This window comes from Eschrichtius robustus, chromosome 2 (genome assembly GCF_028021215.1).
Source record: "Eschrichtius robustus isolate mEscRob2 chromosome 2, mEscRob2.pri, whole genome shotgun sequence".
In the NCBI taxonomy this organism is placed as follows: domain Eukaryota; kingdom Metazoa; phylum Chordata; class Mammalia; order Artiodactyla; family Eschrichtiidae; genus Eschrichtius; species Eschrichtius robustus.
Genome location: NC_090825.1, coordinates 174,993,662 through 175,020,195, shown reverse-complemented (window position 1 = coordinate 175,020,195; position 26,534 = coordinate 174,993,662). Strand labels below are relative to the sequence as shown.

The window sequence follows — 26,534 nt, the reverse complement described above, 5'->3', positions numbered from 1 at the left end:
CTGGGGGCGTGGCCCCCGGGGGCGTGGCCCGGGCCTGGACCGTGGCCGGGGCCATGTCAGCGCCGCCGGCCCTGCAGATCCGCGAGGCGAACGCACACCTGGCTGCGGTGCACCGGCGCGCGGCGGAGCTGGAGGCGCGGCTGGACGCGGCCGAGCGCACGGTGCGCACCCAGGCCGAGCGCCTGGCCCGCCACGACCAGCAGCTGCGCGCCGCCCTAGACGAGCTGGGCCGCGCCAAGGACCGGTGAGGCTCGGGGTCGGACACATGGACTTCTCGGAGGAGGTGGGCGGAGGCAGAGCCGAGACTGGAAAGGAGGACCGGCAGGGGAAATCGTGTGCATTCACGTGGACCCGGACTACTGGTGGGATTGGAAAAACAAACACCAAAATACTTGACTTAGTTTTCACTATGTAAAGTTGAGAGATGTCATGCAAGTGTGGGTATCTAACTTAAACAGGGTCCATTTTACCACTAGGCAAAATCGGCTGGTCCTGAGTGGTGCAGGGACCACCAGCCGCCTGATGTAGGTACTGGAGCCATGGCAGGTTCTTGAGGAGGGGAGGATGGGATGATATCAGCAGTTTTGAAGAGTCCCTCTAGCTGAGGGTTGAAAGGGATGAGACAAGTGCCCAGGGAGGAAGGTGGTGCTGAGGACCGGGTGGGAAAAAATTCAGAGCTGGTTGGATTCATTACTTCATCTTTACTGAGCATCTACTATGGGCCAGGCACTGTGCTGGGTATTAGGGCACATCAGTAAGACCTATGCAGCCCTGCCCTCAAGCAGACACATTGTTAGGCAGTTCCAATATGGGGTGATTGGGTGTGTGTGATGGAGGGCCACACGGCTCCGAGGGGGCCCAGAGGGAAGGCTTCCTGGAGGGGGGACCATCTAAGCTGAACAACAAATAGGAAAAGATGTAGGGGACAAGGGAACTGCAGGAAGAGCTACGGGGATGGATGAGGGAGTGTGTTAGTCTGCTGAGGTTGCCGTTAAAGAATACCACAGACCGGGTGGCTTAAACAACAGCAAATCATTTCTCACAGTTCTGGAGGCTGGGAAATCCAAGATCAAGGTTCTGACAGATTCAGTTCCTTGTGAGGGTCCTCTTCCTGGCTTGCAGATGGTCATCTTCTCACTGTGTCCTCACATGGCACAGAGAGCGCGCAAGCTCTCTGGTGTGTCTGTTCTTATAAGGAAACCCTCATGACCTCATCTAAACTTACTTCTCAAGGCCCCATCTCCAAGTACTATCACATTGTGGCGTAGGGATTCAAACTATGAATTCGGGGAGGGAGGGACACAGACATTCAGTCCATAATAGGGGGGCTTTACCTGACAGGGATGGAGGTCGGGAGCAGGGGAAGAGAACCTCTGGCTCCCCCGTGCCATAACTGTCCCGTCTTGCCTTCCTGCCAGTGAAATTGCCGCTCTCCAGGAGCAGCTGCTGACCTCCGAGGCTACTGTCCAGAGTCTGCAGGCTGCCGTGTGCCAGAGGGACAAGCTCATCAGGCAGCTGCAGCCCCGGGCTGAACTGCTGCAGGACATCTGCCGCCGCCGGCCACCCCTGGCTGGGCTGATGGCCACCCTGGCTGAGGCTGAGCGCCTGGGGCCCCTGCCGGCCAGTGACCCCAGTCACCCACTCCCTGGTGGGCCCAGTTCACCCCTTGCCAACAGTACTGGGGAGGAAGAGGACAGGGACCACCTCCAGCCTGCTGTGTTTGGGACCACTGTGTGAGTCCCAGAGAGTAGATTCCAGAATGGAGAAAGAGGACCCCTACGGGGACGTTTTCCACTGCTGTGGGTGTCCTTGGGGGTCACCAGTACCCCAGAGAAGACCCCGTGGCAGAGCCATAATCCTGTCCAAATGTCAGAACCTGCTAAAGAGTCATAGGTTTCAGATGGGCGGCCTGCAGGCCAAATGCAGATGTTGAACCCGGAGAGAAGTTTTTCTTCTTTTAAAAACAAAACTTTGAATCAATCAATCACCCTTGTTGGAGAACTGGCAGTGCTGACACAAAAATTTGGATTTCTAGCTTCAGACTGGGCCGTGCCTGCCTGGATCCGAGTCCAGGGCACCCTCTTTAGTGAGTGTGAGTTTCAGGCCCCACATGTCTCTTAGGGCCAGATGTCTGGCCCCTGAAGCATCTGAGTTTGAGACCTCTCTTTTTCTGGCAGAGGCGGATGATTTGAGTTTCTCTCCCTCTTTTCCCCTTGCCCTGATTTTTGTTCCTCCCGAAGCATTCCCCATCCTAAAGCTTTTTCTTATTCTTCATCTCAGTCCAGAATTGTGAGCCTCAACCCTCAGGCCATTTTGCATTGGTTATATGAAGACAAAGTTTCTTTGTTTTTTGTTTTTTTTGAAGACAAAGTTTTAATCCTAGATTTTTTCCCCCTAATTCTATCCTTCCCTCAACCCAGGGAAGAGTGTGTGTGTGGGATGTGCTGAGATGTCTGCAGCCAGGCTTTGCTGCCCAGGCAAACTCAGGCGTCCCATAAGCTTTTCTTGAGAGTGTCCTGCCTCAGGGTCTTTACACTGGCTGTTCCCTCTGCCTAGAATGCTCTTCCCCCAGCTGTCACATGACTAGCTCCTTGTCACTCAGGTCTTTGCTCAAACGTCACTTCCTCCCAGAGGCCTTCCCCAACCACCTTATTGGAAGTCATTCTTCTCCACTCCACCCCCATTGCCTCATTTTATTTTCTTTATGTAACTTCTTACCGTACCATCAGAGTGGAAGCTCCATGAGGGCAGGGTTTTTGTTCTCTGTTTATCACCAGTGGCTGGCACACCGTGGGACCCCGGTAGGAACAGGATGGGTCTATGGGTCCTGAAGGGAGCCAGGGACCCCAGAACATCCCATGAGGCGCCCCGGCCAGTGTAGCTTTTGCAGCAGCAGCTGGCTCCTTTTTATATTCCTTAGAGAATCTATTTTTTCACTCCATATTTCTATGCTGCCCTTCTTGGCCCATGATATTCGGGGTGCTTTTTTTTAAAAATCAAAACAGGGAACGCTGTGCCCTTCTCTGCCCAGCCCAAGTGCCTGGCCTGGTACCATGGTAGCTTTTTCCCGCCTCCTGACTCAGGGAATTGTCATACCAGGAACCATGGTGGGGCACAGCCCCTTTCAGCCCGGAAAGCTCAGCGTCCACCCTCAGCCCTCAGGATGGGGCTGCCTGGCGTCTCACAGTGACCCCTCAGTGTGGCGACAATGGCCCGGTTTTCTCCTTTGGACGAATAGGGGTTGGGGGGTGCTGTTTGTACGAGGCGAAGGCAGGCTGGGGCCTGTCGGAGCTCAAGAATAAACCAAATGATTTCACGGTATTGGTCCTTCCTCCTTTCTTCCTGGTGTGGGAGCTGGAGAGGGGGCTGCTGTGCTGCTCCTGGTCCAGGGTGGGGCCCCGCTGGGTGGGGAGACACAAGTTTCAGGCCCGGGAGCTTGTGCCAGGCACTCTACATACACGGTTGTGTCTCATCTCCTCAGCCAACTATGCACACAGGCATCACCCCATTTTACAGCTGTGCAGAGCAAGGCTCAGAGAGGTAAAGTGAAAAGGGCCTCTGGGTCGGGAGAGCCCCAGCCACTTCCAATTTTTTATTGTTGAAATTCTGATTCTCTTAAAAATGTGGAGATGCCCAAACAGAGCTACAATAGTTGTGGTCACATTCTACATTTTTCTATTAAAAAAAAAAAATTCGACATTTGTAACCCTCATAAAAATACACAATGGAGTATTTCTTTGCCTACGCAAAGAATTTTGGACTGCAGCAAGCCACAAGAATTTCTGCAGCAGAGTGCCACTGCAGTTTCTCCTAAAACTGATGGTGTTGCAATCAGCTGTAGCTTGAATCGCAGCGCCGGGTGGCTTGTGATCCACGGCTTGGCTTCTGACTGTGGCAGCAACTTTCGACAATACCACTGTGCTGTGTGCAACTGCAAGCTTTGAAAAGCTTCTGATGATCTCTGGGTCTCTGCGGGTGGCGGCGTCCCCAAACGGGGGCCCACGTTTTAAGTCCTGGGAAATCCATTATCATTTTCAATCCTGACTGTTGGTGTAACGCTCTCGGTTGGCAAGATGTCCAAAGTCTCGACAGAAGGCATTCTGTGATGGCGGCCTTGGTTCCTCTTGGATTACGGATGTCAGGGGTCAGGGTCGCTTCTCCGGCTGGTACTGAAGCCCCTGGCTCAGCAGCTTGTCGTGAGCCAGCCCACCGAGTGATGTTTGAGAACTGGAAACCAACCACCAGGTGACCCATATTGACTGGCCCTAAGTAACTACCAGGAATTGCTTTGTCCAAGTCAACGTTGATGTCTGTAGGACCCAGCTGTGAGCACCACCTGCTGGATGTGGGCCTGGGTCACCTCGAGCCCTTTAAACTTGGATCCCTCAGCAGCTGTGGCTGCGGCCCTGTGAAAAGGGGCTGGTGGCTGGTGAAGCCCAGAGAGGGGAGGGGACCTGCCCCGGGTCACACAGGAATTGGGCCTTGCCTCCCTCCATCCAGGACACTGGTCCCCGTAGGGCTGTGGCCCACCCTTCCTCCTTGTGGTTAGGAAGTGACCCCCCCTCCCTCCCCTTGACCTGGGCCTGGCTTTATCCCAGGACCTGGGCACTGCAGGGCTGGGAGTAAGCGAGCAGGACAGCAGGTGGACAGCAGCGGCAGCAACAGCACTGCCCTGTCCCTCTCGGCCCGCCACATGCCCCCCCAGGGCCGTGCCGAGGGCCATGAGGCTCCGGTGCATAGAGGGTTACAGCTGGGGCCCCTCCAGGTCTCCAGGGTACTGTCCCTTAGCAACAGCCCGGCCGGGCAGGACACACTGCCAACACTGGGCAGAGCAGGCAGGAGGCAGGCGGAGCGGCTACCCGGACTCCAGGACAGACGAAGGCCAGGTGAGTGAGCGGGGGCACCCGGCCCGTAGCCTGGTTGCCGAGCGGGAGCCCCTCCAGATCTCTCTCCCATCCAGCAGCTCAGGGAGCCCTGACCCATCATGGATGCTGTGGACGCCACCATGGAGAAGCTCCGGGCCCAGTGCCTGTCCCGAGGGGCCTCGGGCATCCAGGGTCTGGCCAGGTGAGCGGTCCCCTCACACCTCCCCAACCCCCCGGCCCCCGGATCACTTTCCAAGCACGCCCCCTGCCCCCCAGGTTTTTCCGCCGCATGGACCGGGATGGGAGCCGGTCCCTGGATGCAGGGGAGCTCCAGCGGGGCCTGGCCGAGCTGGGGCTGGTGCTGGACACGGCCGAGGCGCAGGGCGTGTGCAGGCGCTGGGACCGTGACGGCAGCGGGACACTGGACCTGGAGGAGTTCCTGCGGGCGCTGCGGGTGAGGCCGGGCGCGCGACCGCGGGCAAGTCCCTCCACCCTGTCGTCCCGGGGTGCCAAGTCCTTGCGGGCTTATCCACATCGGTGTGGGGACCCGGGGGACCTCCCGAGCTCTGCCCCCCCAGTCACCAACCCCCCCCCCCAGCCCCCCATGTCCCAGGTCCGAGAGGCAGTCATCACAGCCGCGTTCGCCAAGCTGGACCGCAGCGGGGACGGCGTGGTGACTGTGGATGACCTCCGGGGAGTGTACAGCGGCCGCGCTCATCCCAGGGTGCGGAGCGGGGAGTGGACGGAGGAGGAGGTGCTCCGCCGCTTCCTGGACAACTTTGACTCCTCCGAGAAGGACGGGCAGGTGGGTGCGCGGGTACCCCACCCCCTCTGCCCACGCCTGCGGTCCCCCCTGACAGCCCGTCTGCCCCCAGGTCACGCTGGCCGAGTTCCAGGACTACTACAGTGGCGTGAGCGCCTCTGTGGACACGGATGAGGAGTTTGTGGCCATGATGACCAGCGCCTGGCGGCTGTGAGCGGTGCGCACCCACTCGGCTGGCACCATGCAGCGTAGGGCCCCACCCGGCACCCCTGGGCCAGGGCCCCTCTCACCTGGGCTTTGAGCTGAGCAGCCCCGGGGTGGGGGATGGAGGGGAGTGTGGGAAGATTGAGGCCGCAGAACCGGCTGGACCAGGTCTCCAGGGACACGGCTTGGCCACCAGGTGTTAGTGGGACAAAGGTTCCAACGATGGGTCACTGGTTCAGGAGCCCAGGGAATAAGACCCTCCGTGCCCACGCCATGCCAACCCCAGGTCTCCTCCTGGCTCTGCTCAAGTGAACCCAGCCAGCACCCTCACCCCTCCCTCGTGACTCCCCCAGGAAGCCAAGCAGCGCCTGGGTGGGGAAGCAAACTGCTCTCCTGTGAAGCAAGGCTCTGCACGGAGCGGCCGGTCTCGGAAGGCAGCTGAGCTCGGTCACCTGCCCAGGTGTGGAGTGTGGGGCGGGGCAGGCCAGGCTGCTGAGGAACCGTTCCTGGCCAGGTCGCCTGGCTTCCTGAGGCCCCTGGGGCACACAGGAGGCCAGAGTTTTAGTTAAAAGTTTTAATGTAGTTCCCAAATACATTTCATATGACAATCTTACATAAATGTTCCAAAACACATGGGCGTTATCTGGTTTTACTTGTCACTAGCTGGCTAAGGCTTAAAGCAGAGAAGTGTGACCGGATCTGCTGGGAGGGCCTTTGGTGTCGTCCCGTGGCTCAGGCGCGGACGCGGATGCGGGCTGCACAGGCCACCCTGAGGTGTGGGCGGCACAGCTCAGACGGGCCTCCCCCTCACCCTGTGAGGGCCCCGTGCAGAGAGGCCTCCTCTGCGGGCCTCGCCAGGCGGGCGGCACCCAGCTGGCTCTTGGCCACACTCCGGGGTGGGGCGGGCAGAGGGCGCCGCTCCTGTGTGTGCTGCAAGCATGGGTTCTGCCCGTTGTCTGGAACCGGTCCGCTCACTGCCCCCTCCTTGAAGGCCCTGCCAGGGTCCCCCTCTGCCTCTCACAGAGGCCCCCAGCCCTCGACGGTCTTGGGGGCAGAGATGTCCAGGGCTGGGCAAGGAAGGAACGGCCAACAGCAGGAAGCAGGTTTGCACCTGGGTGCCTGATGACGGGTGACCCATGTTATGGGGACAGACAGGAGGATGGGGGGGCCCTCCCGGGGGGGGGCCCTCCCCTCCCACGTCCAGTGACCCTTTTCTAGATAGGCTCTCCAGGCCCAGGGCCCAACCCCTCCGCACCCCACGACTTGGCCTGGAGGAACCCCAGGTGGGGAACACGTGGGCCCAGCCCCCGAGCAGCTCTCTGAGCACCCCCAGCACGGGGCCAGGGCCACAGGGGGAACGAGGACGCAGCCCGCGACGGAGCTGTGCCTGCTCAACACACAGAAGAGAAGCGCCTCGATCTAGGAAACCAAACACAAAGCCCTGGGGGAGGAAAGAAAAGGTCTAAAAATAAACCCCCCAAATCAGAACGTGGGAGCCGGGAGGTAAAGACAGTAGTAACAGAAAGTCCAGCAGGCCCAGCGTGACATTGTGTGGACAGACCCGGTGCCCGGGCAGGTGGAGGCGGGGAGAGCCGGCGACACGAGGAGGGTGGGGTGAAGAAACGAGGGGTCCCAGTCCCAGTGAGAAGCCGTGACAAGTCTTAATGTGCCATTTCAATTCAAGGTGGGGAGGGAAGAAATGTTCTTTTTCGTTTTGCTCATCAATATGATGAGGTTCGTGTCCCAAACCACATTCAGGCAGTTCCCGAGTCTGCTTCTGAACGGGACGTGCGGATCCAGACTGTGGCCACCCAGCGGGGAGTGTGGTTCCCGAGCCCCGCGCCTCGACGCTGCCGGAGGGAGGGGCGGGCGGGCGGGCAGACAGACGGACAAAGCAGCAGGCTCGTGGGCAGCCGGCTCCCGGCGCTATGTGCTCCCGGCCGTCTGCCCGTCCCCTTCGTCGCCGGCGCCTGTGGGAAGCGGTGGCCTGGCTGTCAGGTGTCTGCCCTGGACACAGCCCCACCCCTCGGGTCAGCCCCGGGACCCCCGGCTCACCGCCTCCGCTGGCCCCCGACGGAGCCAGGACGTCATCGTCATCACTGTCGTCCTCGTTGGACGGGGCCGCCCCGGGCTCGGGGGCCGGCGTCTTGGCCTCCTGCTCCTGCTCCACGCGGCTGCGCAGGGCCAGGATGCGGTGGTGCAGGGCCGCATACAGCTGGCCCGTGTCCTTGGAACTGGCCTGGGGGAGGCAGAGGGAAGGGCCAGGTTACAAGGCCTCATGGGGAGACCCCTCCTCAGTTGATGTGGCTGCAGCCCCTGCCGTAACGGGATGCCCCAGCTCCCGGGCTGGACCGGGGAGGAGCCTGACCTCTCTCCTCGACAAACCCGGGGACAGCAGACCGAAGCTCCCCCAGGCCCGGGGCCTGTCCTCCCGAGGGGTCCACAGAGCCTGCGGCCGGGCCATCCCGACCCTGGAGGCCTCCTACTCTCCCCGGCCAGGCCCTCAGTGCAGGGCTCCGAGTGCTGGGCATGGGGCTGCCCTGCCCTTGTCCGGGGGCTGTCTGGGCAGCTTTGCTCCCCGAGAGGCTGGGGGCAGCCCAGCCCGCCGCTGGGGCTGCTCACCGAGATGAGGAAGACCTTCACGCCCTGGTCCTCGGTGTCCATGGCTGTGATGCGGAGGCTCTTCTCACTGGCCTTGTCCATCTGCATCTGGGCCCACAGCTTGGTGTTGAGGATCAGCCGCAGGCTGCCCTGGGTCCGCATCACTGCAAGCAACGAGGCCGTCAGCCCTGCCCCCCACCCCTCGACGAAGCCGCTAGGAGAACAGACACAATCTGCAGGAGAGCCAACACCCTCAGGGTGAAATCCCACAATCCCCCCAAGGTCCACGACAGCCTCCTGCCTGTCTGCTGAGCAGCAGCCCCGGCAACCCCCCACCCCTGGCGGCACATCCAGTGGGTGGAGCTGGTGCCAGGATGGCGGCTCCCCTGGGGAAGGGGCTGGTCAGGCGGCAGCAGGAGGCGGAGGTGGGGCTGCACACTGGGGACACGCCACACGAAGTCAACACCCCCTGACTGTCGCCACCCACAGGCCAAGGCGCAGCTCCTGCCCCATGAAAAGGAGCTAACTGCTTAGAGGAAGGGTCGGGGCTGACCGCCGCTCAGAGCTTCCATCAGGAGGGAGACAAAGGTAGACTGAGGGCAGCACACAGTGGAGAAGAACAGGGGACAGGCCTTCCCTCTCTGGAAATGTGTGTGAGACCACGAGTTCCACCCACGGCGGGCCCAAGGCCAATGTCGTCCTGCTCAATTTGTGTCCGAGCCTACCCACCCTGCCCGAGCCCCAACCCCGTGGCCACAGGTGAGCCCTGGCCTTCCTGCCAGCCCGGCCCTCCCCACTGGAAGACCCGGAGCGGATTACAAGCGGTCACCCCAATCTGGGTGACCCTCACCCCCGCCAGCCCTCTGGGCCCGGCCTCACAGCCCAACACGCCCCCCGAGGTGAACTTGGAGGGAAGGAAGGTCAATGCCAAGGATCAAAGGCTGCGTGGGGTGAAAGGAGACGATGGCCGGGAAGGATCTCAACAAGGGAGGGGACAGCACAGTTACAACGAGGCTGGTCACAGGCTGATGACCCAGGGGCAGAGCCACGAGCCGCGGGGTCTCAAAATCCTGCGCCCTCTCTGTCCACATACACTTGCACGTTTCCATTAGGGAAAATGAAAAAGAACAGTGCCCGAACAGAAGCCCAAGTGCATAAAAACAGTGCTGAAAGGACGCAGCATGAGCTACGCCTGGGCCAGGAATGGACGTTTCTGTAAAGGCCACAGGACAATTTTAACTGGGGAGGATTAAACAAAACAAAACAAAACAAACAAAAAAACGAACACACACGTTTCACATATATACAAACGTGCCCGCACACACATCCTTTCTGTAACAAGCGTACTTCCGGAAATAAGATTCACGTGTAGACGGCCCCAGCAGCATTATTTACAAGTCAAAAAAAATTAGGAACGACCTAAATGTCCATCAACAGGGAAATGGCTAAATACATTCACGGTTGATGGAATGTTAATTAATGTAGAAGTTTTTCAAAAACAGTCATATTTTAAGGAAAATTTAACAACACAGGAACACGCCCACAAAATGGCAAGTGAAAAGAGCAAGAGACAAAGTCACCCCACTTCCTTAACAAAGATCCACAGAACAGGAATGGACTGCCAAAACATTCTTGGCAGACAGAGATTTCCCTCTTTTTATAAAGAGATTTTCGTTGATGTTTGATTTCTTTGTTTACTCACCACGAAACAGCTGGCACTTTATAAGAAAATAAGTTTGAAAATGGCTAAATTCTTTTATCCACTTTCACGATCAGGAAGAGGAACATCACAGAAGCGCTGGCGGCTGGAGCCTCTGGGCCAGGCCGCGTCCCGCAGGCTGAGGGCCGGCTATGGGTGCAGATAGGGAGCCCCGCCCCGCCGCGCCCCAGGCCCCTCCACAGAAACCCGGCCGAAGCTCACCTAGTCGGGACTGCAACGTCCCATCGTCAGTCGATGCCATGTCGTTGAGTCTGAGCAGCCCCCGGCCTCTCTCCACCCACGACTGTGAGGTCTTGTCAAAGACAAACAGCTTACACTGGATCTGGAACACAAGGCGGCCCTCTGGGTGAGCAGGGACCCCGGCCGGGCAGACAGACCCCGGGAGCCTGCAGGGAACCCGCGATGAACCACCAGGGTCAACAAGCTATGGTCTGGGGGACACGTCTGGCCCTTGGCCACTTTTCTGTCCTGCCCTCGAGCTAGAATGGATTTTACATCTTTAGAGGAGTATTAAAAAAAAAAAAAAATCATTAAGGAAATGCAAATCAAAACCACAATGAGATACCACTTCACACCCACTAGGATGGTAATAACCAAAAAGGACAGATGACAACAGTTATTGGAGGATGTGGAGAAATCAGAACCCTCACACCTTGCCGACAGGGATGGAAAATGGGGCAGCCGCAGTGGAAAACTGTTCTCCAACATGTTAAACATGGAGTTATCATATGGCCCAGAAATTCCACTCCTAGGTATCTACCCACGAGAAGTGAAGCACGTGTTCCCATAGAAACTATTACGTGAATGTTCATAGAGCATCATTCTTAATACCTCAGAAGTGGAAACAAACCAAGCGCCCACCAACAAGTGACTGGATAAACAAATGTGGTCTGTCAATACAGTGGACTCTTATTCAGCCATGAAGAGGAGTGAAGCACTGACACACGGTCCACCAGGGATGAACCTTGAAAACGTGGCGCTCAGTGAGAGAAGCCAGACACAAAAGGCCACATGTTGTACGATCCCATTCACATGAAATGTCCACAACAGGCAAATCCACAGAAACAGAAAGTGGGGTTGCCTGGGGCTGCAGGAAGGGGGACGGGCAGTGACTGCTCATGGGCACAAGGCTTCTTTTTGGGGGGGCAAAAATGTTCTAAATTAGTGAATATGGTAAAAACCACTGAACTGTACGCTTTAAAAGGGTGAATTTCATAGTATGTGCACTGCACTGTACCTCAATAAAGCTGGTATACATTAAAAAAAAAAAAAATGCAACAGAGACCACACGTGGCCCTTTACAGAAAACGTTTGCAGATCTCTGTAAGTCAGTATCTCTCAAGATGGATAGATAAGAAAAACTGCGAGTGGGGGGAAAAAGTACCACTAAAAACCCCACATTAAAAACTCCCCGAAGCCACACACACGTGGTTTACAGACACACACACAGGCGCGCGTGAAAGGACGACGAGCAGGCGGAGGCCCACCACACTGGGCGCGCTGCCCCAGGAGGGGAGGGAGACAGGGACGGGGCACGGGTGCCACGAAGTCTGGGCTAAGAAAAGAACACAGCACCACCGGGACAAAACAATCACAGCTGTTGACTCTGGGGGGCAAGAGGTGTTTGTTACACGTCTTTGTAGTTCCCCGAACTATCGAGACCGTCTCAAAACAGACCGTTTTGCTCTAAAACACAGCAGTACGAGCAGTCCGCTAGCCGCACCGACAGTCCCCAAGGCCGGGCGCGCCTCACCTGCAGCACGTTGCTCTCGGCCTCCTCCCCGGTGATCACCTCCACCTTCTCCAGCAAGCACTTCCGCGCCGTCGCCTTGGTGTAGGCGGCTGCCGACTCGGCCAGGGACTCTGCAATGTTATTAGCTAAACGACATTGACTATTGATTTGGTCAGGGGGAGGGTGTACCTCACAGGACACCCAAAGGGTGGCTCTGGCCTCAAGGGGGCCAGCGCCTCGGGCCCACAGCGCACCCTGGAACACGCCACGTAACTCTGCCTCAGAGTCTGCAGGGCGGCCACCGGGAGCGGCCAGTGCAGCTGCGGCTTCCCACTCTCCCACTCAGGGGAGGACAGCAGACAGCGAGAGACCTCCAAGGGCGCTGAAGAGCATCTGCCGCCTCAGGGCGAGGAGGAGGGTGACAACCACCTCAACCCCATCCTGGTCACCAGGCAGGGCCCCGGGCCTCGCCCCCCTCCTGCTCACTGGACCCCAGCACGCACAGCTGTGGGCTGTGGCCAAGGGTGGTCCACAGCGTCCCCGTCCCTCCCTGCCTCCCGGAGCCCCTCGGGCAGGGGGCAGGACCGAGGCCTACCTTTCTCGGGGGTGGCCTCCTGGGACGAGGACTCGGACCCGGACTCGGCCACTGTATTTTCTCTGTTGGCATCTGGGCTGACCTCGTTTAACTTGGGCGGGCTCTGCGGGGAGCGAAGGCACACAGGAGGAGGGGGAATGTGGGGGTGGTCCCGGGGGGCCGACCGCTGCAGGACAGGGAACCCCTCTACCGGGAGGCAGCTCTTGGCGCCCCTGCCCAGCAGAGGACCCCCCTCTGCCGACTCTGGCTTCCCTCCCGCACTCTGGGAACCCGCCCAGCCCCAGCCCCTCCCCACTCAGCGCCTGCCGAGCACCATCAGATACGGGCAGTTCTCAGTCCTCACAGGCCCGCCCGGGACGTGCACGCGAGCCGCCTCTGGAGCCTCTGCGGCATCACCTGGAGGCGTGTGCCACCAGCTGACCTTGGGCCACCTGGTCCCCCTGGCCCATGAAGTAGTTCTTTGCCTACTTCATCGTAATCGAAAAAGGACAGTACTGACGCTCGAGAAAAGAAGCAAGTGGCTCCTTAGTGTAACAAACACTGAGACCAAGACGGCAGGAATCAGGTGGGCCCCAAACAGCGCCTGAGCCGCCCTCACAATGGACACAGCGGGGCTGTGTGTACATGATTGGGAAAGAAAAGGAAGAAAAAGAAGGAAGCAGATAACAACCCTAGAAGCCCATCCCGGGCTGGCTGGGCTCTCTGGGACCAGGATGTGGCCCACGGTCAGCCACGTGCCTCGGCCATGGTGTGTCAGGAATGCAGGGGACACTGGAGACCCTGCAGGGGGCCCTGCAGGGCCGCCCCCTCGCCCCCTGCTCTGTGCTGCAGCCTCGCGCTGGGGATGGGGCTGCCCTCCCTTGGCTTCAGAGGTGGCACAGGGTGGTCCCGGCCCACACGGCTAAGGAGTCTGGCCTGACGGCTGTCACCACACCTGCCCTTAGCCGGGAGGAAGCGCGGCCCGTGACTCAAGGGAAGCCCCTCTCAGGACGAGGAAGGACAGGATGCGCGACACTGGCTCCTACACAGCCTCCCTAGGCCACCAGCGCCGCCCCCCGTTTAAGCTGAGTCTGAGCTGGGTCTTCTTTCTCTTACTTGGAAAAGAAAGCATTCTGATTTCACAGGAGTCAAGGCAGCAGCCAAACCCCACATGTCCCGGTGACCTGTGGGAGGCTCCGAAAGCCTTCCGGGCCCCGGGAAGGACAGTCCCCATGGGGGTAACTCACCAACACGCGCTCACTCATGTTCTGGCCAAATATGAATTTGCTGCTGGCGGCGTCGGCACTGTTGGCTGAGCTCTCTAAACTGAAGAGGAGACACGCTGTGAGCGCAGGGTGGCACAGGGTCAGGCGGTGTGCACGCCCACATGCGCCGCGCGCACACACGGTCGGAGCGGAAAGCACAGTCGAGGCCCCGCTCCGCCTCGGGCTGGGCTGGCGTGCCAGGGACAGGTCCCCGCAGGCCTCCATGCCAGGCCTCTCCAGGCGGCAAACACGGACCCTTGGCTCGCACCGCCTGGCACCAACTGCACACGGGCGCCGTGTGACACACCAGACGCCCGTCTTCCCCAACCCCCAGGAGGTGGGCAGCGCCGCACAGAGGCCGAGCGCAGGGGCGTTCCGTCCACTCCCAGCAGACGAACCCGGCTGTCTCTCGCCAGTGGGCTGCCCCCGGGAGGCACTGCAGCTCTCTGGGCCCCTCCCCAGGCCTGCACCAAGGAGGTGATGCCTCCTACGGGGCGGCTGGCGGGTGACATGGGATGACCTTCGGGGAGCGCTCAGCAAACGGCAGCTGCCCTGGCGGTCACACTTCATCCGGTTTAAGACATCACAGGCTGCACGTGCCTCCCAATTTGGGAAACGCTTAGGTGCAAAAAAACACGTCTTAAAATATCTGATGCGCTCTGCTAACCGGCGGCCAGGCAGCCGAGCAGCGAGGTCACTGTTCCCACTGGGCCTCTCCGAGGTGGGAGCCCGCACGGCGCCTGCTCTGCTGGCCCATCTCCCAGGCAGGGACGTGCCTTCCTTCTCAAACACCCTGGCAGCCAGGCTGTTGGCAAGTGCCACCACCAGTAGCGCCAACGGCGAGCCCGGATCCAGGGCAGGGAGCACCTGGTGACAGGAGGCAGCCGAGCTGCCACTGGCCCACCGGGTTCTGTTCCGGGCACGAGGCCCGGGTGACAGAGGTCACTCCCGGGGCTGGGCTGAACAAGCCCACGGAACTGAGGTCCTGCCTCAGGTGTCCGCTGAAGCCCACCACCCCAGCCCCTCCACATCTGTGTCCAGAGTGGAAAAGAGGGAGGGGCTGCAGGGTGACCGGGATTCTGGCTGCACGTGCCCTTGCCCTCCCGAGGAAGGACTGGGCTGACTCCCGGTCCAGGAGGGTCCAGGCCTCTCTGGGCCCTGAGGCAGGTACCGTGGGTGACCGCGGGCCCGAGGCGGAGGCTCTCCCCGGACAAGGCTGGGCACCAGGCCCGAGGCGCAGACCTGGAGCTGATGTACTGAAGGAAGTAGTTGGTGGCGGCTGGCGCTTCTGAACTGGGGTGTCCGGTGTTCTCCATGTCCACTACTTCAGCGTTCTCATTTATTAACTGGGAAACAGAGAGGAAACACTGCTCAGAGAACGGCACGTCCTGGACCTCTGCAGCTCAGCCTGCCTGCACAGGCCCTACGCCGACATGCGGCATGGCTCCGTCTACATGTGTGTACTCTGGGGTGTGGTAAGAGTTAAGATACAAAAACAGTCCGTAAGGCACTAGGGAGCCTTTACTACCTTGTTTAAAAAGAGCACACTCAGGCTGGCACCTTGTTGGCATTTTTATCAATGCTTCTGCACCGAGGAATCACAGATCGCTTACAAACCTTACATTTTAAGGGGTTCATTATGAACAAAACAGAAGCATCATTTCTCGAGGCTGCTTCTATGCCAACTGCCATGCTAGCCTGGTTAAATACATTCTCCGATGGAAGTCTCCTGGGAACGCTGAGAGGTGGGTGTTAGCGACCTTGCTCTGAGTGAGGAAGCAGAGGCTCAGAGGGGTTAAGGAACCACGGCTTCGAGTCGCCCCCCATGGAGAAGCTGGGATGCAACCATGAGACGCCCGGATCCCCATGAGACATCGTCTCCACCCCAATCTCAAGGCAGCGAGGAACAGACTCGACCTGATGGTTCAGGCCAGGCCCCCGGTCCCCAGCATGGGTGGGTTTCCAGGCCCTCCCTGCTTTTGCTTCCTGCTCCCGGGAGGGAGCAGCCGCCAAGGGACTCATTATTTTGCCTAAAGCTGTGCAACATCAACACCTATTTTTGTGTCTCTTGGGGTATCTGTGCTTCTACTGGACAGTGGGCACCAAAGGAGGAAGCTGACGGTGTGGCTTGACATCTCCTCCGCACCCGAGAGACTCTTGTTTTCTCGTTTCAGGGCTTCTCACCTTCCACGTTACTGACCCCGGGCGCGGATGGTTCCCTGAGTGGGGACGGCGGCTTCCTGGGCACTGTGGGGTGTTGGTCAGCATCTCTGGCCTCCACCTACTTAGTATCAGTGGCACCTACCCCCCAGCTGTGGCAATGACAAATGTCCCCAGACACAGCCACTGACACTGCCCCTCAAGCCTCTAGGAGCTTCTTGCCAGATGAGCTGCTGGAAATGGCACAGAGGGACCTTCAGTCCCTGGGGCTGGGACAGGTCTTCCGAGAGGGCCAGCGCGTGGGGTCCAGAACCCAGATCCCCTGCCACTGCCACATGCTCCCCACCCCCGACTCAAAGTCCCCAGACTAGACCAACACACCTGGGGGGCAGCCAGGAGGTGACAGATCCTGTTGCCTCCTGTGGGAGAGAAAACAGTATCTTTCCACCTGCCCTCCTTGAAAAAAACAAGGCGATGGCTCTCAATTGGGGGTGACGTGGTCCCACGGGGAACATTCAGGACCGTTGGGGATGCTTTTGGCGGTCATCACTGGGGGTGGGGAGAGGGGGTGCTGCTGGCATCTAGAGGGCGGGGGCCGGGGGTGCTGCTCAACACGCTACAGTGCCCAGGACGGCCTTCCACAACTAAGAAGGATCCGGGCTGAACGATGCTAGTGCTGAAAGAAACCCTTCAGTAAGCACAGAAAAATCCCTCTGGCGACCTGGAAAGCATCGGATCCTAATGTCTGCTTGTTCCTTGGCTATAAACACGTCAGCTGTCAGGGCTAAGTTGCCTCCCTGAGCCTGGCTCCTGGGAGAACGAGGGAGCCTGCCGCCAGGAGCCACCGCTCAGCCCCACGCTGGCAGGGGTGGGGCAGGGCGGAGGGGCAGCCGGCCGGGGTGCTGCCAGGAGTCAGCAGCACAGCTCGGAAGGGACGCAACAAGCAGCTGCTGGGCGCTGAGGCCCGGGACCACCCCAGACACAGCCCCCACTCCCCATCCCCGGGAAAATGAAGCTGGGGGAGGCGTGGAAAGATCAGTTCACGAGGTCGACGGCTCACCCGGCCCTCTGACCACATACCTTAACCCTGTCCCTCAGGTTCTGCCCGAACACGAACGCCTGCTGCGCGGCCGGCTCCCTCTTCTCGCGCTTCTCCTCGGGAGCACCGCTAGACTCATCTTCCTGGGAGTCTTTCTCCTGGTTAAAACAAGCCGACAGAACAACTGAAGACAAGCAACACATCAGCCCTGAGAAGCGAGATGAGCCATCTCACACACTGCATTTGCCTGGCGTGAATCCTGTGGCGCGGGCCCTGGGGTGGGGGACCAGGGAGAGCCCCTAGGGCTGGGCGGGGACCAGACTTCTCCAGGGAGGGGAGGGGCGAGGTCTTGGCAGTGCCCTCGTCACCGGGAACACTGGTGGAGACGGCGGGGGTGGGGGGTCACGTCCAGGTCTCCCTCCAGCTCACAGCCCTAGGCACCAGTTTCTGAGAAGCAGTACGCTGTGGGAATGATTCCTTTTTTCCAATTCCACTAACTGTGGTTTCAGGGTGGGGGGCTCAGGGACATTTGAAGATTGAATCGGACATGTTCATTTTCACCGTTTTAGCCTGCACAACCGGCGGCAGTATGGCAGGGGGTGGGGGAGGCAGAGCGTGGAGAACCTCAGGCAGCGACCTGTCTGCTGAAAACGGACAGAGTGGAGATAAACACACGGGTACAATCTGTCTCCGCACGTGGAGCCCTGGGTGTGTTGCTGCAACTCGGATTTCAAGTCCGTCTCTGCCAACCGCAAATGCAGGCTCTTCATTAAATGCCCCTTATTTTCAGCTGCTATGCAACGCGACTGGAAAACATATGCATCTGGCCTATATAATCCCAGAACCCTGGAGGACTTTTTTAAAAGAAACAAACGATTTCTGGGCTTCCCTGGTGGCGCAGTGGTTGAGAATCCGCCTGCCAATGCAGGGGACACGGGTTTGAGCCCTGGTCCGGGAAGATCCCACATGCCGCGGAGCAGCTAAGCCCGTGAGCCACAACTACTGAGCCTACGTTCTAGAGCCCGCGAGCCACAACTACTGAGCCCCACGTGCCACAGCTACCGAAGCCCGCACACCTAGAGCCCGTGCTCTGTAACGAGAAGCCACAGCAATGAGAGGCCCGCGCACTGCAACGAAGAGTAGCCCCCGCTTGCTGCAACTAAAAAGCCTGCGCACAGCAACAAAGACCTGCCGCAGCCAAAAATACATACATAAATAAATAAAAATAAATAAATAAAACAAATGATTTCTGAGCCGACTCCCAAGCACACTTCTGCCACTAGAAGCAGCGCATGTGTATGAACCCCTGAGGAGCTGCTCGGCTGTGGAAAAGGGAGGGGAGACATCTCTCCACATACAGCGGTACAAGGCCCCAACAGACTACGTGCGTGGAGACGACACAGGCCTTGGGCTATCCGGCCCTCAGCGCCAGAGCCCTGCTCGTGGCCCCTTTCTCTCAGAGCCAGCTGTGGAGTTCCTGGCGGTCTGGTGACCTGGCTAGTCAGTTGTGGTTACACATGGAGACCTCTGAGCTAATCAGGATGCCTTAGCACGGGCCAGCTTGGATACGGCCCAGAGCGGCCAACAGCCCACGTGCCCGGTGAGGCCCTGAGAAGCTTCGCGTGCGGTACACTCCCTGCCCCATCGCCGACGGACCTCAAGTGCTGGCGCCTCGTCAGAGGGACTCCTCCGGGCGGGGTTCTCAGGCGAAGCCGATGTCGCTGCCCCCGGGCCATCTGCTGGGACACTGACCCCGTTGGTGCCGCTGCTTGGGACTGTGGGGAGAAAAGGACAGCAGGCATCTCAGAGGTCAGCCCGGACCACCTTCAGCACCGCTGCCTTCTACCGTTTGGGCTGACAGTGTAATGTCTCCTTCTTAAAGGAAAGGATCTGGAATCAATACTGAAAGTCACAAATTCTTAGGTTAGAAAAACCCAAACCCAAAACTAAAACCTCACAAAAGAAAGAATCCTTTATTGCTTATTCCACAAAGAATCATGTGAATTTTCAGTTTATTTAGAACTACTACTACTTAGGCAAAAAAAAAAAAAAAAAAAAAAGAAAATATATTTGGGGAATAATTATGAGTTTTATGAAACTAGTTTTACTAATAGAGTCTTTTTTCTATGCACTTTCTCCTTTAAACAGTTGAGATTATGTGACATGTACAACTTTAAATCTGGCTTTGTTTAGTATTAGACCAAAACAATTTTCCACGTAATTAAAACCCTTCAGAAATATTAACTATTTTTGCTCCCAATGAAGAGCTCTTGAATTGTAGGGAAAGATTAAGAGGAAGAGAAGAAAAGCTTATCAGTGTTAAGAAAATTAAGGATGAACTGAAAACCCCACCCTGTGTGGATATAATGGAAATACGGTTCAGGTCTCTTAGACATACAGGGCTGAGTTTTGCCTGCAAAAACACACAGGGACACATCTGGGCCGCTCAGGGCCGGTGGGCCAGCTCTCAGGAGGCCAGTGGAACTGCCTGTCTGTCAGGCTCGCTGGGGATCTGAGGGCTTGTTTCCCCAGCACTCTACTTCCCAGTGCGTTCCGCAGACGGGGCCGAAGCCACCTGTGCCGTGCCGCGGCTGTGCCCTGACGTGGGAGCCTGGGAGGGGCCGGGGCCGCGTCACTCACCGGTCTGTGAGAGCGCCTTGGGCTGCGGGGCTTGTAGCACTGCTGGGCGAAGCACGCTCCGCTGCTGCTCCTTGGGCTTCTGGCTCGGCAGACCTGGGGACAGAGCTCGGCTTGTCCGGGCCCTCCGACCGCAAGGGCAGAAATGCAACCCACCCCCACACCGGCTCTCAGGCACTTTACAGAAAAATTCACCCCAGCAACCCATCTCATGTCCCTCCTGGGCTAGACTTTACAGGGAAGCATACTGAAAAAATTAAAAACCCAAGATGTTTTCTTTACAGTTAGACATACAAACTCTGGCTATTTTTATTTTTATATGTGATTAAATGAAACCCCCAAGAAACTGATCATGTCTGCAAATTAATCCAGTGAGTACAGGAATGCTACAGGGGGGACCAAGAGACAGCTGTTCTCAAGCGTGGGGCTCGAGGGTCAAGGGCAGACGGTGAGGGGAAAGCAGCGAAGCCACAGTTCACCTCTCAAAGTTTAGGACTCTGCTAGGGGTCACGTAAAGGTACCCCTTGCACCTGCTTCTCAAAATGCCACGCTGAGAAAATCCCTCTGCCAAACATACAGGGCAAGGACCACGAGAACGCTCCCGGCCCTGCAAGGGCCTCCCGTTGGATGTGACGCGTCTCGATGGCGCGAGCGCCGGGCCCCGCTCACTAGCGGCTGCTCTGCTACTCGGGGTTAACGCTGTGGGCGGAACGCTCAGCAGAGACAGTCTCACGACTGAGCTACTGCCGGGCACGGAGCCTGAACGCCACCCACCAAGCCGGGCCCGCTCCCTCGCCGCCACCTCCTCGGGACAGCGGGCTCACAGGCAGGAGAGCCTCCCTGGTCGGACGGGCTCTTTCCAGCGGCGTTCCAGTGCTCACGCGTCAGGAAAGTGAGCCCGGACCGCACTGGCACGCAGAGGCCGCAAGGCAGCCACTCTGTGCTCCTCCTTCAAGGCGGACACCCACCTGCACTGGGTGCCTGGCCGTGGATCAGGGTCGGCGGCTTCAACCGGAATCCACTGCTCTTTTCCTCTACAAGCATAAGAGAAAAGATAAAAAGCGGGCCTGCCTGGGGTGGGGCAGCAAAGCTAGGAGGGACCAGGGGCAGAAGAGGACTGTGGTCTGGGCTTCAGTGGCCATGGGCCTGGGGAACTAGGGAAGATGTTTCCAAGTTAAAACAGAAGAGCAGAGACCCATCCAATCCCGTCTGTAAGGGAGGAGGCTGAGGGCTGCAGGCAGCGCCGGCCCTGGGGCGAACTGCTGGCAACAGAAAACTGGAGGGCGAGTGTGGGGCTGGTCAAGCTGCAGGCCAGCTACCCAGCTACCTGCCGGGGCTGAGAGCGCGGAGGCTGGGCTGTGCTCGCGGGCCCCGAGGAATATCAGGGAGCCACAGTTCTGGTCCCTGGGACTCAGCTCCCTTTCCAGGAGGACACGTCCGTAATCAGGAGAAGCTTCTCTACTACCAGCAGACCTCTGAGAAATGAGATGCATCTTCTGTGGTGAAAGATCAAAGGTGGCAGACGGCAGGCTCTCTCCAGATGTGCCGGGAGTGCTTGCGGCTAATGAGGGCGCTGGGAGGCCCGCGAGGAGGAGGCGTGGCCTCCCTCAGGACCAAGTCTGGGATGGACAACTATGCAGAGCTGACAAACACAGGGGCTCAAAGCCTGGTTTCAGCTCAGCCGCCAGTACACACGGATCCCTTAGTCCCTGCACCTTGGTGACTCTGCCTGTCTCAGGGGGCGGGGGAGACAGTCTAACGCATGGATGGGAAGGGTCAGGATAAAAAGCCTTATGACTCCAGCAGGACACCTCTGTCCCCAGAAAAGCCCAGGGAGAGCAGCATTTTGGGCCCCAGAGGCAGCCTCACTTTTGTGCTAAGATCCAGCCCACGGGGAAAAAAAACCCTTTTAGGGTCACAGGGAACAAGATCAATAGAGAGAAATCACTTGCGTGTTTTTACACACCAGCAGCGAGCAATCCGAAAGTGAAGAAAACAATTCCATTTACAATAGTACCACAGAGAATATAATACTTGGGAATAAACTGAACCAACGAGAACTACAAAACATTGTTGGAAGAAAGTAAAGACTTAAATAAATGGAAAGATACCCCAAAAGGCCACACAGCGTAGGACTCCATTTACATGAAATGTCCAGAGCTGGAAAATCCACGGAGACAGAAAGTGGATTTGTGGTTGCCAAGGGCTGGGAAAGACGAAGTGGGGAATGATTGCTCAAGGGCATAGGGTCTCTTTTTGGAGTGACAAAAATGTTCTAAAATTAATTATGGTGATGAGTGCACAACTCTGTAGATACACTAGACACCCTTCAACTGTACACAAAAACACCACCACAAACACACCTGGTCAGCCCACACTTTCAGGTATGAAACAAAATCAAATCAGAATTCCCAAACAGGGGGCTTCCCTGGTGGCACAGTGGCCGAGAATCCGCCTGCCAATGCAGGGGACACGGGTTCGAGCCCTGGTCCGGGAAGATCCCACATGCCGCGGAGCAACTAAGCCCGTGCGCCCCAACTACTGAGCCCGCGCTCTAGAGCCCGCGAGCCACAAGTACTGAGCCCGCGTGCCACAACTACTGAAGCCCGCGCGCCTAGAGTCCGTGCCCCGCAACAAGAGACGCCACCGCAATGAGAAGCCCGCACACCGCAACGAAGAGTAGCCCCCGCTCACCGCAACTAGAGGAAGCCCGCGCGCAGCAACGAAGACCCAACGCAGCCAAAGAAAAAAAAGAAAAAAAGAAAAAACAAGAATTCCTGAACAGGAAGGCCCTCTTCCTGCGGGCTATGTGTTGGTGAGCCACACTGCTCTCCTTGGGCAAAAACAGGTTTACAGCAAGTAACTCTCACTGCTAGCTGGCATGAAGGAGCCGATCCCGACGCCTGCGCTGGTGGAGCTGGTGTCTCTCCCGTAGAGGGGTCGCTAACACCACACTCAGGAGAGCCAGACAGCACAGGATGCGGGGGAGGACATGTTGCCAGATGTTCCTTTTGGGAAGGGAAATACTGAATTACATTTTCAAAGCTCAGGATTATTCAGAAGATGATTGGCAATTTAGAAACATTAAAAAAAACTGCGATGAAATTCCTAATTCAGGTGATTTTAAAAAGCCCTCAGAGCTGGCTTTGCAGTGTTCACACTGGGGCTAGAGACTGCTCTCACCGCCCTGCTCGGATCGTTGGACCCCTGGGGCTGACCAGGCTGACCAGCAGTGGCGACAGGCCTGGAAAGTCACTGCCACTGACCCCGAGCACTGGGTCCAGTGCCCGGCTCACCCCAAGGATGCACAGGACATCCACGCTGAATGCTGCGGTGAATGGACACACAGACGGGCGTGTGTGCCACACTCGCAATGGCGACCGGGGACTCGGGACAGCAGGGCCCAGAGCAGCAGGGAGGGTGCTTACAGGGCGGTGCACCCTGGAGGTCCTGCCACAAGCCCTGTCTGCACTGAAACAAACGTGGTCTCTTCTCATGGCCTCCAGAAGCTCACTTTTCCTGCAACGCAGTCAGGGTGCAGTGAAGAGGCACTGCCTGCCGGCCAGAGCCCATCACAGGGGTGCAAGGTCACGCCAAGGTCACAGGGGTGCACAGGCCGCTGTACCCGTGTCTTCTCAAGGGCACATGCGCGGCCCCCCGTGAGCTTGCTGTGGGGCAGCCTCCGTCCTCTGAATCACGCCTGAAGCAAGCAGGCTTCTTTGTGCCCCACCTCAGAGAGACCCAGGTGATGAGGGAACTCCGGATTTAACCAGGAAGACAGATCAGAATTTAACCTGGTATGTACCACAGGCTGAAAAGAATCTGAGAGAAGGCAGCTTGGCGGGGGCTTGAGCGATGAGTAAGTGCGTTGAGGACAAAGGGAGCCAGGTTTCTTAACTGTCAAAAAAGAGGCAGAAATACAAAGCGGGGGAGGTGGGGCTACAATGAACTCTGTTGGTGCTGGAAGCACCCACCCGAACCGGGGGTGACCTATACAAGCAGACAGAGCAGCAGAGACACAGAAACACGTGCAGATGTGACTGTGTGTATGCGAACAGGTCTACGTATGTCTGTGCTCCCCTGGCTGTGTATGTTCTCTGCTCTGGGCACGGAGAGGGCCTGGGAGCAGCGACAGCCCAACGGCGACCAGCACGCAGAGCACCCAGATCTTGGTCTCTAGAGACCACTCTCCACTAAGCAGAACCAGGATCCCCCTGAGGAAAGGGAGGGAAGAAGATGAGCCTGGAACCCCTTATGACAGAAAGGAAAGGACATGCTCGAAAGAATGATGCGACATGGCCAAAGGGCACAGGCTTGACTCGGCTCCCGCCGGCCAACTCTGGGATGATTAAAATAAACTGATGGTGAAGATAAAATCTGAATGTTAAGGTAAACACTAATAACAACAGATTATAACCCACTGACTAAAACAGGAATGCAAACATCCATGTGGATCTAGTAAACACGTGAGCAAGCGAGTGGCGGAGAAGAGCTCTGCTGTCCAGCAGAGTGCCGACCGACAAGAGGCAGAAAATCCCCGCCCGGCCATCACCAGAGTAGTAGCTGCTCCCAGCAAGAAAACATCTCTGGAGGCTAACACTGCAGCAAAAAGTAAGAGGAGGAATGAGATTTTCCAGAGTCTCAAAGTACCTCTCCAGAAAATATTAATCAAAGGGCGAAAAATGACTTTTCAGCGGAGAACCTGGGCGGGCTCCGCCCTAATCAAGTAACAGGACAGTAAACACCATGAGTCACCTGCTACGGTGCACAGGAAGCACACAGCTTCACCTCTGTGGTGTTCCAGCCCCCAAGGGTAAGTTGGTCCAGTCACCGGGAAACAGCGGGAAAGCCAGATTGAAGGCCTTCTCCAATGTAACCGGCCTGCACTCTGCAAGGTCATAAAAGCCGAGGCAAGCCCGAGGGACTGCTGCAGATACGTGGTGTGTGAGCCAGGATCTGATGCCTTTGCCATGAAGGACATCACTGGGATGCCTGGGGAAAATCGAATGGGGTCTCTAGGTAGAGGGATAGAGAAGTGCTTTACCATTCTTAAGTGTTACACTTTTTCCCGCAAAAATTAAAGCTAAAAGAAATAAAAGGCAGGCAGGCAAGGAGCTAAGAATAAGAAGTTCACTCTGCCGAGCGGCTGAGCCAGTCTATCACCACTGCACGCGGCAGCGGGTCCAGGGGCCGGGCTGTGGCAGGCCTCGGAGGCAGGTCCGAGTTGCCCGCCTTGCTCAGGGCTGCCCTGCTCTCAATGCTGCAGGATAAAGGTTTCGGGGAAGAAGCGGGAGTGAGGCCGTCGCTCAGAGACCTCGGAGGCGAGCATGAGATTCCTAACGGAGCTTGAGGGCTGGCTTCGGTGGCTGATCACCCATCACCGCTGACACAGCCCCCGCGGTTCAGAACGTGACTCGCTAGGCCAGTGCCCAGGTCTTCCCAAGGACCCCTAAAAACCAAGCTCCTCTTCAGGCCCCGTGAGGGGGTCAGCTCAAAACAGTTTGCCTTTAGAGTCAAAATGAATTCAACTGTTTGAAACAGCGTCATCAAATCAACCCTCAAAGTTCTAACAACTTGCCTCTTCCCTCGACAGTGCCCTTGTGCCAGAGTATGACTGATCTCGCAGTGCTTTTGAAGTCGGCAATGAATTTATATAAGGCAGGTTGGGTTACAGAATTCAGATGGTTACACTCGCTCATTAAATCTTTTATGAGGAATTTCAGCCACATGGGAGAAACTTTCAGGAAATCTTGGAGTTGGTTCTCTAGTGAGAGACCAAAAAAGGAAAGCTCCACATTCTTCAGAAAGGATCAGGCTATTTTCCTTAAAGTTTTAAGGCTCTGATTAAATGTATTTATCTAAACATATCTAAGTAATGTTAATTCATGTGAGAATTCAATACACAGAGAAGGCGTCTGGAAAATTACATAAACTTCAGAGTGGTTACCATTGGGATGGCAGAGTGCGTGGGAAATGGAGAGGTGGATTCTTTTACTCTATGTATTTCTGAGTTTTTAATGATACAAATGTATTATTTGTGTAAACTTTTGAAAAATGAGTATACTTCATTACAGTGTTTTTGGTTTTTGCTTGTCTTTTTTTTTTTTTTTTTTTAAAAAAAGGACTTGAAACTCCTTGTAACCAGGCACTGCTTGTAGAAACAGAAATTAAGGGCTGATGAAGCCTGCCTCACACCAGATTCCAAATCTGTGCAGTGAAGAGCGGGGGAATATTTAAGAACTGAAAAAGAAGGCTGACTTCAAACCACCCATTCCCGTTTAAGACCTTGCTTTTCATCCCAGGAAACCCCCAGTGACCGGCCAAGAAAGGTAAAGGGACGCGAGGGCTCACCTGGTTCTGAGTCAGAATTGCCTGCAGATGGCTCGCAGAAGGTGGATGGCATAAAAACATTGTTTTTTGATACTGTCAACAAGGAGATGCAGGCAGGGGAGGGAACAAGAGGAAAAACAGCGTGAGTAGGCAGGGCAGACGTGCACGGGATCACTTCTCCCACCTGAGGGGTCGTCTCCAGGCCCCACCGTTGGGGAAGGGGGGTCAGCATTGTGAACCTGGCCTTTGGCAACTCCCAGTAAAAGTGAAACTCTGGGACTCTTTCTAAAGCAAAAGAAAGGTGGGTGTCCAGTGGAACAGCCTGAATCTGTTTGATATCTAGCAGTCGACTCTGGCCTGCTGTGGCCGCCTGCCTCGTCCTTGTGCCCCTGTGGGAGCAGCCAGGAGGGAAGCGGACGCACCGGATGTTCCGAGTCTCCCCTGGGGCCAAGCCTCAGGCCCTGCTCCTGGTCACCAGTCGGGGCTCGGCTGGCTGCAGACCCCCCTCCCCTCACCTGTTTAGGATCTTACAAAATCAACTGCTTCCCGCGTTGTGGGCCAGGCAACAACGCAGTGGGGCTGAAGATCTAACTGTGCAGACAGAAGGCAGCTAGCTAAGTGGAAACGGAGTGCAGTGCAAAGGC

At 57.3% G+C, this 26,534-nt stretch overlaps 3 protein-coding genes across 9 annotated transcripts in view; 2 read left to right on the top strand and 1 right to left on the bottom strand.

Moving 5' to 3' along the window:
• Nucleotides 1–41: 41 nt before the first annotated feature.
• Nucleotides 42–3,316, top strand: VMAC (vimentin type intermediate filament associated coiled-coil protein). Its single transcript, XM_068535018.1, has 2 exons — nt 42–244; nt 1,419–3,316. The coding sequence occupies exons 1-2, from the start codon at nt 54–56 to the stop codon at nt 1,735–1,737; spliced, it is 510 nt and encodes a 169-aa protein (XP_068391119.1). The 5' UTR covers nt 42–53; the 3' UTR covers nt 1,738–3,316.
• Nucleotides 3,317–4,825: 1,509 nt separating this feature from the next.
• Nucleotides 4,826–6,396, top strand: CAPS (calcyphosine). 2 transcript variants are annotated; one of them, XM_068537179.1, is made up of 6 exons: nt 4,826–4,886; nt 4,969–5,067; nt 5,142–5,319; nt 5,464–5,670; nt 5,741–5,845; nt 6,186–6,396. In XM_068537179.1, exons 2-5 carry the CDS (start codon nt 4,985–4,987, stop codon nt 5,840–5,842), a joined length of 570 nt encoding a protein of 189 aa, XP_068393280.1. In that variant the 5' UTR covers nt 4,826–4,886; nt 4,969–4,984; the 3' UTR covers nt 5,843–5,845; nt 6,186–6,396. The 2 variants fall into 2 exon arrangements, with proteins under 2 accessions (XP_068393280.1, XP_068393279.1); XM_068537178.1 differs by having other exon boundaries at nt 4,834–4,886; nt 4,944–5,067.
• The window catches only part of RANBP3 (RAN binding protein 3), a 54,011-nt gene continuing 33,868 nt past the window's right edge, over nt 6,392–26,534 (bottom strand). For 2 of the 6 annotated variants that reach the window (XM_068537171.1, XM_068537176.1), the window contains 13 exons: nt 25,912–25,983; nt 20,529–20,594; nt 19,564–19,656; nt 18,580–18,698; nt 16,965–17,081; nt 14,967–15,070; nt 13,707–13,785; nt 12,481–12,583; nt 11,907–12,031; nt 10,355–10,475; nt 8,455–8,597; nt 7,888–8,071; nt 6,392–7,802 (listed from right to left, as the gene is read on the bottom strand). In XM_068537171.1, the coding sequence (XP_068393272.1) occupies nt 7,759–7,802; nt 7,888–8,071; nt 8,455–8,597; nt 10,355–10,475; nt 11,907–12,031; nt 12,481–12,583; nt 13,707–13,785; nt 14,967–15,070; nt 16,965–17,081; nt 18,580–18,698; nt 19,564–19,656; nt 20,529–20,594; nt 25,912–25,983 (1,370 nt within the window). In that variant the 3' untranslated portion in view covers nt 6,392–7,758. The remainder of the gene's footprint in view (nt 7,803–7,887; nt 8,072–8,454; nt 8,598–10,354; nt 10,476–11,906; nt 12,032–12,480; nt 12,584–13,706; nt 13,786–14,966; nt 15,071–16,964; nt 17,082–18,579; nt 18,699–19,563; nt 19,657–20,528; nt 20,595–25,911; nt 25,984–26,534) is intronic. The other 4 variants (XM_068537175.1, XM_068537177.1, XM_068537172.1 and 1 more) reach the window with 3 other exon arrangements.

Bases quoted from the DNA above. Each gene is read 5' to 3' on its own strand.
- VMAC (XM_068535018.1), top strand. From the start codon at position 54: ATGTCAGCGCCGCCGGCCCTGCAGATCCGCGAGGCGAACGCACACCTG. The intron at 245-1,418 runs GTGAGGCTCGGG...CCTTCCTGCCAG, and splicing joins CTGGGCCGCGCCAAGGACCG to TGAAATTGCCGCTCTCCAGG.
- CAPS (XM_068537179.1), top strand. From the start codon at position 4,985: ATGGATGCTGTGGACGCCACCATGGAGAAGCTCCGGGCCCAGTGCCTG. The intron at 5,320-5,463 runs GTGAGGCCGGGC...CCCCCCCCCCAG, and splicing joins AGTTCCTGCGGGCGCTGCGG to CCCCCCATGTCCCAGGTCCG. The intron at 5,671-5,740 runs GTGGGTGCGCGG...GTCTGCCCCCAG, and splicing joins CCTCCGAGAAGGACGGGCAG to GTCACGCTGGCCGAGTTCCA.